Below are 9,866 nucleotides of genomic sequence, written 5' to 3' on the forward strand. Positions count from 1 at the left end.
GCAGGTCCGTTATGGGGGTCATCCGGACTGGTCAGGTGACTGGTTCCCAGATAACTCGGTTGAACTGGTCGGTCCAGTCCGGTTTTTAGAACCTTGGGCTGAATAGAAGGGTTTGTTGGGTTAAATGGGTTGCTCTTTTATTATTTTTTTCAGTTTTATTTGAGAAATAATTGAAAAAAAATTTTTGATGCACAGTCAGTATAAAGTAGTTTTATACGTGCATTTAATTACGCAAGGTCACATAGTAAAAATAACTACCTTTTACATTAACTGCATAAATGATCATCTAAAAGAACGGATGTAATTGCACGACTGTGTAAAATATTTTACACTACCAATACATTAAAATTAAACTATTAAAAAAGAAAAACCTACTTTTGGACAAAACTTCTCAAACATTAGGTGAATGATTTTTGTTTTTACATTTGTCATGTTTTGTATATTTGGTGCTTTAGAGCATCTCCAATGACACAAATTTTGGAGACATTATTACTATGCTATCAGAAAAAAAAATTATACATTGGGGTGAAATTTAAAGAGAGATTTGGCTCTTATTTTGAGAGAGAGAGAGTCCCTCAAAGGCATTGATTGAATGCAAAATAAAAAATAAGAGGAAAGAAAATGAGAGAAAAAAATGGAAAAAAAAGTGTATTTTTTTTTTATTGTTTGGATAAAGAGAAAATGAATGAAAATAAAATATGTGAATTTTTTTTTGTTTGGATGAAAGAAAAAGTAAGAAGAGAAAAAATTATACCAGAATAAAATTACGTTAATACCTTTACCTATATTATATATAAATTATAATTTATTAATGTATTTAAATTAATTTTTTAATAGAAAAAATCATTCAAATTATATTTTAAGATTTTAATATATTATCTTTATTAATAATAAATCTTTTTATTTGGTCATCCAAACAATAGAAAATTTGATTTTTCACCTATTTTCTTTTTCTATATTTTCTTTTCCTCCGTATTATTTTAAACCAAACAGTGTGTAAAGATGAATTTAGCTCTTCTAATCAAATTTTAACATGTAACAATTAATAAAAAATAAAAATATATATTATGTATATAGGGTAAAGTACCAAATAAGTCCCTTATGTTTGGGCGTAATCTTATTTTAGTTCTTAAGGTTTAAAGTGTCCTATTTGAATCCAAAAAAGTTTCATTTAGTTTCAATTTAGTCCCATCGTGAGGTCAAAGTTAAATAATTAACGAAATGTCTTACATAACAGCAGTACAAGAAGAAGATCGATAATCTAGAGAACAAGTACAAGTTCAAAAGGCACAAAATCAACCACGGATATATCAATAGATTTATTTATCATTCTCCTTAGTTCTATAGAAAATATTTCATTTAAATTGTAAGAAGAATGATAAATAAATGTATTGATACATCCACAGTTGATTTTGTGCCTTTGGAGCTTGTACTTGTTTTTCAAATTATCGATCTTGTTCTTATACTACTATCATGTAGAACATTTCATTAGTTATTTAACTTTGACTTCACGATAAGACTATATTAAAGCTAAATAATTTTTTTGAATTAAAATAAGACACTTTAAATATTAAAAAAATTATAGCGTACAGATGTTAATCTATACAGAGTTAGAGAGATTCCCTTTTATTAAAGGTTGTTGTGACAAGTGGCAAGATGATCCATGAAGGGGAGCAGCTCGGCAAAGGTGTCAGAGTCCCTGTCGAGGCTGCATGATGTTGGAGCCACGCCAATTAGTCAGAGTGAGTGAGGGATGCCCGTAATGGGCTTTGGAAGTGGGCCCCGTAACCGCTATTCTGTATGGATTGGAGCAAAGACTATGGACCAAGCGTGTATGGGATATGGACTGTTATTGGGTTTAGGATATAAGAGTTGTATAGAATTGTTGGAAAAGAAAAAAAAAAAACTCTTTTAAGGGAAAGATGAGCCTACCGAAAACAATAAAATTGCAAAGCAAGTCTATTGAAGTAGGAGAAAATAAAGATAAAACAGCATGTTGAGAATAATTGGTTTTCTTCACTTTTTTAGAATATGGTTAATTGAAAAGACAAGTTGAAATTGTAAAAACTTTTTTTTCTCTTATATAAGATTTAAATGAAAATAAAGAAGGATGAATTAAAAAATTAATACAGAAAATAGAAAATATAAAAATGCTACATGAAACAGATTTTAAAAATATGCATATAAAAATTTTAATTATTAATTTATAAAAAAATTATAACACCTTTATATTTATTTTCAAAAGAACAAAACAATTTTTGAAGAATAATATAAAAAAAATTAAAAATTCCTTTTAGTTTATTCTTAAAGGACTAAGATATCTCTTTAAGCATTAATTTAGAAAACACTAAATTATTACTGAGGTTGATTTATTGTATTAGAAATTATGAATTTAAATTTAATATTAAAAATACTAAAATAACCTTTTATTAAATTCTAAAAGAATAAAATAATATTTTAAGATTAATAATTTAATATGTGCATCCAATTATATAGCAACATATCAAAAAAGATAATTGCGTTTTACATTAATAGTATAAATGGTTATATAAAAGAAAGAATGAAGTTGAATGATTATATAAAATATTTTACACTATTAGTGTATCAAAATAAAACTTTAATTTAAAAAGACAAAAAAATCATGTTTTTTTATTGAGATATAAGTAAGAAATTTGAATTGAATTTTTACAATACTAAAATACCAAGTCGATTATTTTAGTCCAAGGAATCATAAATCAAAATATTTTGAAAGTAACTAAGAAAATTCTGTTATGAAATCGGAAGAGATTTTACAAAATAAAGAATAAGATATTAGAACTAAAACGATAAATATTTAATCACGATATTTTTGAACAACACAGTTTTATGATTCTTATGAATTCTTTTGATTACAGGACAGAGTGTTTAGAAATTTTTTACATTTGATAGTATCTTGAAGTTAAATCTCGGATTTTTTTATGTGTAGTTTAAGGACAAAACTATTGAACATTTATACTTGGTCTATTAGAGATCAAGCTTAGTTTGAGAAGATTTGACGCACTAAGAATATCTAATATTCTTAAACCCTTTAGTGACTTAAATAATTGTGTAATGTAAAAATCAAGGTTCTGAAAACTGGACCAGACTGTACTAGTCGGTTCGATCCGGATAATAGGAAACCAGTCACCTGGGTAGTCTGAATGATTCCCAAAACTGTCATGCAAAGAACCGGTGGAAAAATCGATCACACCGGCCGAACCGGCCGGGTTTTCACAGCTTCTAGTTTATTGTTCACCGAAGACGGCGTTGTTTTGACGCTCTGGGGGAAAAAAACCGAAAAAACAAAGTCACACAAATGCGCCACCCGTAGCTGACCCGACCCACCCGACGAGCCGCTCACACATTGTAAGAACCACAACTAATCAACTGGTTAATTAAGTGATTAATTGCCCAAATTAGATTCTAAAAATTTAGAGTGAGAATTTGAGGATTTAAGTATGATTTTTGGACTCAGTAGGTTTTTCTGAGTCAGAAAATGTGTTTTCTGCAAAAAATCGTGAAAAACTACGAACCGGCAGCTGAACCGGTTCATGTCTGTCCGGTACCGCAGGAGAAAAAGTGAAAACCGTCAAAAACATTAGAAATAGAAAACCAGGTGTTAGTTTTAAAGGTTTGGCCCGAAGTTGGGCCAAACGGAATAAAAACGCTAATGGGTTGGACCGGGCCCAAGCCCAACATATATAAGGTTCATTAATGAACCCTTTTTAGCAAACAACACACTCATAATACACCACCACCGAGAGTGGATCCTCTCCAGTGGAGAAAAAACTGGATGGTGTCCAGTGTTTAATCCTATCGTTTATTGCTCTCTCTCTTATTTAGTTTTGGTCCCACTTATAGAATTAAAAGTGAGAAATCACACTTTATTCTCTCAAGTGTTCAAAAAAATGGAGAGGATCCATTTCCCACCACCACCAGCTGAAATAGAAAGGGGAGAAGGGGAAGAAGAAACACTATTCACCCTCTTCTTCTCTAGCTCATATCTTGAGCTACGGAGCTCCGATCGCCGCACCCTTTGCAGCTATGTGTTCCTCGTGAAGAGCTCTACAAAACCCATATAAGAAATTGGAGAGGTAACCACGAAATCCTTTCTATTCTTCTCTAAAATTTTGGTTCTTAGGGTTTGTGATTAAGTGAGTTTTTTTATTTTGGATGTTTAGGTTTACTCTAATCCTTGCTTAGCCTTGGATTTTTGCTATTAAATCCATTGAAAAAGGTAAGAGCCATTAAACCCTTGTGAATTTATATTTAATTGGAATCCTAGGTTGATTTGAGGTGATTTGTATGCATATAGTTTGATTATTGTGGCTTTGGGAGCTATTAGAACTTAATTTTGCTTATTGGAGTGGAATTGAAAGCTTGGATTGTGGTTGGGAGCTTGTTTGTGCTAAATTGGAGTTTTGGTGCATATAGGGAATCGGCCAAAGTATGGTTTCGGTTTTCTCAATGTAGTATATAATATTCATGGACACTTAGACTAGTGACCTATAGGATAGGTTGGATTTATATGGTTGTTGATGATAGTTGGTTGAAGTTGTATGCTAAATTGATGTTGTTTTGTTGGGAAATGACGATGTTGAGTTGTGATGTTTGATGATTTGAATGATTGTATATGGTGGAATATTGATATAAGTATGAATGAAATTGATGATGATAAGTGATAGGAATAAATTGATGGTTGGTAAATGTGTTGGTGGAACAATTGAGCTTAGTGTCACATATTTGGTGTTTGATGATTGAGAATGGTGCAATGTGATTTAAAAGGATAAATTGTGCTGGAAATGGAAGTTTGGTATTGATCTAGTTGGATGTGGCTTGTGAATTTGGTAAATTTGGGTACATGTAAAAATTGGGTAAAAAAGAAATTTTTGTGAACTTTGTTCGATCATAACTTTTGCTTCAGTTTTCGAAATTGATTAAAATTTGATTAGAATTAAAGATCTTTGAAAACCCTTTAAATTGATACAAAGTTTGTGAAAATTAGAATTTTGTAGAGGAAGTTATGATCATTCAAAGTTGGTGTTAAAAATCTGAAATTATGCTAAGTTGCAGAATTTTATGATTTCTGATATGTGCACACGCACGGCCTTGTGCGGACGCACAACCTGCAAAAATTTTAATCTGTGCAGACGTACACACCTGTGCACACGCACAGGCAGGGAAATGCGTTCTGTTTGCAGCGCTAGCACAGCTTGTGCGCGTACATATCTAAGGATGAATTGTGACCTGTGCGTCCGCACACGCACCTGTACGCACGCACACGTTGGGAAGGCCAGTTTGTTGGGGGCGCTGGCACAGGTTGTGCGAGTGAACAAATTTTGTAAGTTTTGCCACCTGTGCGTACGCACACCCCTGTGCATACGCACACATTTTAAAACTCTTCGGAGCGTGCGCGCGCACACCCTGGTGCGGCCGCACACGCGTTGTTTCTCAAAATTTTCTTTGTTTTCAACTATTCTACCTTCCTATCAAGGTTGTACGCTTCTTTAACACTATTCTTAGAATTTTGGTCCTAGTTTTGGAAAGTTAAACCATGGGAAAGAATTTAATGGATCTAGGAATTATTATTTGGAAAACTTAGAAAACAGAGTCCTAGGTTTCTGGCGTGCTGAGAATGGTTTGACGTTATGTGAAGGATGATTGATATATGAGATAAGAAATTATGAACTGTTGATGTTCGGAAATAGAATTGCGGATTGACAGTGGTTGAGTTGAGTCGAGGATTCTGATTGAGATTGATGGATCCACTTTATACAGAAAATGTTTTCTGAAAATCACTGTACCATTGTTTTATATTGAGATTATAAGACGCTATGCGCCCGGCAGGGACGGCGGTTGGATCCCGTCTGTCGAGGTAGCGGCGACGGCGTAAGGACGGTGGTTCGTTCCGCTTGCGTTTAGATGTGAGGTCTGTGGCAAGAGTATCCCGCTCGCATCCCTTCGGATCTATAGAGTGTGCAGGCGCCGGTACCTCGATAGTGATCCGAGCACTATATATCGGGGGTTCCCATATGAGAAAATTCGAAGGGCAACGTCTCCATGGAGATGTGTCGGGTTGGCAATTGAACCGACAATGTGATATCACAGCCAGTAGGGCAGGCATTCATCATATGTATTTTCTATTTGTTTGTATGCTTTGTCTACTTGTAATGGCTTGCCTATTTGTATAACATGCCTAATTGCTATTTGAATTATTTGCCTTATATACTTCTACTTGTGTTTTACTTGCATTGTATATTACCTGTGTTTTCTACTGGGATTGAGGAGGTTCGGAAGGCGGTGACAATGGGATCGCATGGAGGATCGGTTGGTGAAGGCTGTGGGACAGCGGTGTTTGGTTAGAGTAGAAATTCCCTAAGATAAATTACCTGGTTTAATTAAGTCAAGGATGATATGATTATACTTATTTGTTTTAGAATGCTTTAAGTTTGAATCTTGTGATGGATATGGAGCTTAGGATTGCCTTTGGCGTCCCGGGGTCTTATATCCTACATCATTGGTTACTGTTACCATGCTGAGAACCTCCGGTTCTCATACCATATTTTCTGTTGTGTTTTTCAGATGCAGGTCGCAACCCACCTCGATGAGTTTCTTTGGATGGTGACAGAAGCGGAGGATCTTGGATTCTTTTGGAGTCTTTTTGGTTTATTTTGTTTATACATCTCTCCTATTGTATTTTGTTTTGCCTAGAGGCTTACATTTGAGAGAACAAAACTTGTATAAACTATTTTCACTGTATGGTTCTGTATACTTGTATATGGCTAGCCGGCTTAAACTCCGCGAGCCGTGGCTAGTTTCCTATGATATTATATACTTATCTTTTGTTATATCTTATCTGTTTTTTGTACCTTAAGATAGTAGCTTCATTATCACGTTTTGCGCTTTTCAAATACTAATTTTGAGCTATATCCTTCATCGGGCTTCTAGATTATACTATTCTTTATATATATATATATATATATTATGTATGAGCTTAGAACTGTCGTAATCTCTGATTTAATTTTGCTTTACGACGCGAGGTAAAGCTTAGGCTAATTGGGGTGTTACACACATAGCCACCCTCAACCTTAATTTCGTCTTCCAGTCATCCTCCAACAGCCCCAGAAGGAACTCCAACATCGACGACATAATCGAGCCGACGGTGACCACCAAACATTGCCACCGTCGCGGATCGAAGATCCTCTGGTCTTCTGATCATCGTTGCCTAGTCCTGTGGTCGTCGTCGGAAGCACGGATTGAAGGTTTCATCGTCGTCAGGCATCTGTTATGCACTTCTGTTGACATCGTCGTGGTCGGCCATTTGTTCTACTACCGTGAAATCTAGCTTTATGTCTCTCTGCTACGGTGATTTTTGGGGTTGTTGTTTTTCGATTAATTTTTGTATTCGGTGAAATAACTGTATGAATTGGATTATTAACTTCTTGGGTTTTTGTTTTTTTCAATTAATTTTTTATTCAATGAGGAATTTAGTCCAAATTTGAGTTCAGATGCAAAGCTCTTCTTCTTCTGAGTTCTTCTGAGCTCTTCTCGTTTTGTAAATCGAAGCATGCCATACCCACCAGATTGCCCCGCCATGTAAGCCATTATTTTTGACGTGGAGCTCCCGAACTGCTTGAAACTATCCACCTGTGCCTTGTTGTCATCACTCATCTTCTGATGACTAGGAAGGAAATGTGTGAACACTGTTGGGGCAAGCTCGTGGTTGTGTTCATCCACGATGGTTCTCACCCTCCACACGCTATGTTGCATATCATAGTAAATCTTCAACGTTGCCTTACAATCGGTACAACTCTCCAACCTCTCCTCCCTTACTCGCTCAGGACGGTCATAGTGCTTAGGATGTCTTGTACCTTGTCGATGGCAGAAAAAGTCTCTCCTAATCAACACCCCATTCACACGAGCTACATCTCCCTTTCGAACTCCAAAGCCCCTTAATTTAGCAAACTCCTTGTAGGCAGCATAAGCATCCTCCTCCGTTGCAAACTCTTTTCCCGAGAAGTCTTGTGTATCGACTGGACGGCTGAGACCACCCTCTGCCACATCATCTGCACCACCCGACCTATTACCATCGACGGCATCCCCTACACTTTTTTCCCCGGATTCGCAGCCCTCATAGCACTCGAGGCCTTCGTCCTCGTCCCATTCATCGTCACTCGCATAATAATATCCGCAACTATCATTCGAGGTACTTCCATCCGAGTTTTTACCCTCACTGTTGAACATACGCTTGAATTCCATTTTTGAACAACTGTGCAATCTTCTAGCCTGATTACATAAAAAATAGATAAATGTAACTCATAATCGTGCCATTGATAGAGTCAAAACATCAACCACAACTACCCCAAAGGGACTATATCTTACTCTACAAATAAGGCATAACCACTGCACTATAAATGTTTAAACATAGAGTGACCAAATAAAATATAATTCTTTCAATCGAAGACCCTTAACATTCCTAAACTACAAGGACCCAACCTGAGTATCTATCCTGAACTGAGCAAACAATTTCTTCGCCCCCGCATGAAAATCTCATCTACTCCAACTGAAAATCATACATCACCCACCCCGGCAGCAACAATCCATGTACATATTTATAATCATATCTCCTGATCCCTACAAAAATGCACATGAACCCCACCACCCATGGAATGATATAAACTCTCAAGTCTGGACAACTGCATGACTCCACAAACTAATCCCATCAAGCAATGACTAAAAGTCACAAACTCCACCGCATCATTATAAAAAAAAAAACAGATTATACCACTGCTAAAGTTATAATTAACTAATTAAAACACATTATATGACTTCTGAATTCATCAAGACATTTACCATAAACAAAAACAAAAAATGCAAAGTTAACCAAACTAACAATAAATATTCGCTCATCTTGTCTTCTACTTAACCATTTTAGTTTAATTCATCTATTTCTTCATAGAATGAAAAACTAGGTTAAACAAAGTATTCCTTTCCTTGACATAGCTCACCAACTTTAGCGCATCTTCATGAAGTTAAAAAATAAAAAATTAAGAACCTACACAGCACCATGAGTTCAACAAGGTTCCCAGCAGAATTGTAGACAACAGGGTAAAAGCCCTTTTCAGATTTTATCGGCAGGAATTAAAAAAGAAAAAAAACTACAACGGGTTTTATAATATCAAAAACATATGAAGATCTAATTATAAATCATTTACAACCTTCTTTACATGATATATTTGTGGCATGTTCGCTACAAAACAAAAAATTGAAATTACCATGTCCATGTCTCTAGTATCTATGAAGGTGTCCATGCTTAGTAGAGTGCTACAAGTCCTTAATTTTACAACAGCAATATTTAAACACAAACAGGGAAATAACATTCCATTTTGAAAAAACAAACTACTTTACATTAAGACTACATCGAATTAGCAGTTTAACTCAATCTCCATGGAGAAAATTTGAGACATCAAAGTTCTTACTAAAACATGAAAATCACTTATGGGTCAGTAACAGAAAGTGCCTTCTCAACAGCCATGTATTCATTATCATGCCTAGCTTGCTAGTAGTATCCATAGCAATAACAATTTTTCAAACCCATAATATATTGAACTTACTAATTTTTAACTAAAACATATGTCTAAGGAATCTAACAATATGTTCATATAGGAGTTTGTGGAAGATGAAGAATGATCTAATGTGACTCAGTCTTTAACCAACTACCCAAGCTCCAACCGAACTAAAACCATGGATTCCTAATCCTATATCCACAACATCAGCAGTATTTCAAATTTTCCCGTTGAAGCCAATACCAGTAACTAGAAGTTCACAATACACGTTTCAAATGCAAT

At 35.1% G+C, this 9,866-nt stretch overlaps 1 protein-coding gene across 1 annotated transcript; it reads right to left on the reverse strand.

Annotated features, from left to right (window-relative positions):
- Positions 1 to 7,452: 7,452 nt before the first annotated feature.
- LOC107632719 (protein FAR1-RELATED SEQUENCE 5-like) lies at positions 7,453 to 8,277 on the reverse strand. The gene has a single exon (XM_016336384.1). It carries the CDS (start codon positions 8,275 to 8,277, stop codon positions 7,453 to 7,455), a length of 825 nt encoding a protein of 274 aa, XP_016191870.1.
- Positions 8,278 to 9,866: the final 1,589 nt, after the last annotated feature.

This window comes from Arachis ipaensis, chromosome B3 (genome assembly GCF_059453495.1).
Source record: "Arachis ipaensis isolate K30076 ecotype BB chromosome B3, ASM5945349v1, whole genome shotgun sequence".
In the NCBI taxonomy this organism is placed as follows: Eukaryota; Viridiplantae; Streptophyta; class Magnoliopsida; order Fabales; family Fabaceae; genus Arachis; species Arachis ipaensis.

What these genes read in the sequence shown, in the direction of transcription:
- LOC107632719 (XM_016336384.1), bottom strand. Translation starts at nt 8,277, where the DNA reads ATGGAATTCAAGCGTATGTTCAACAGTGAGGGTAAAAACTCGGATGGA.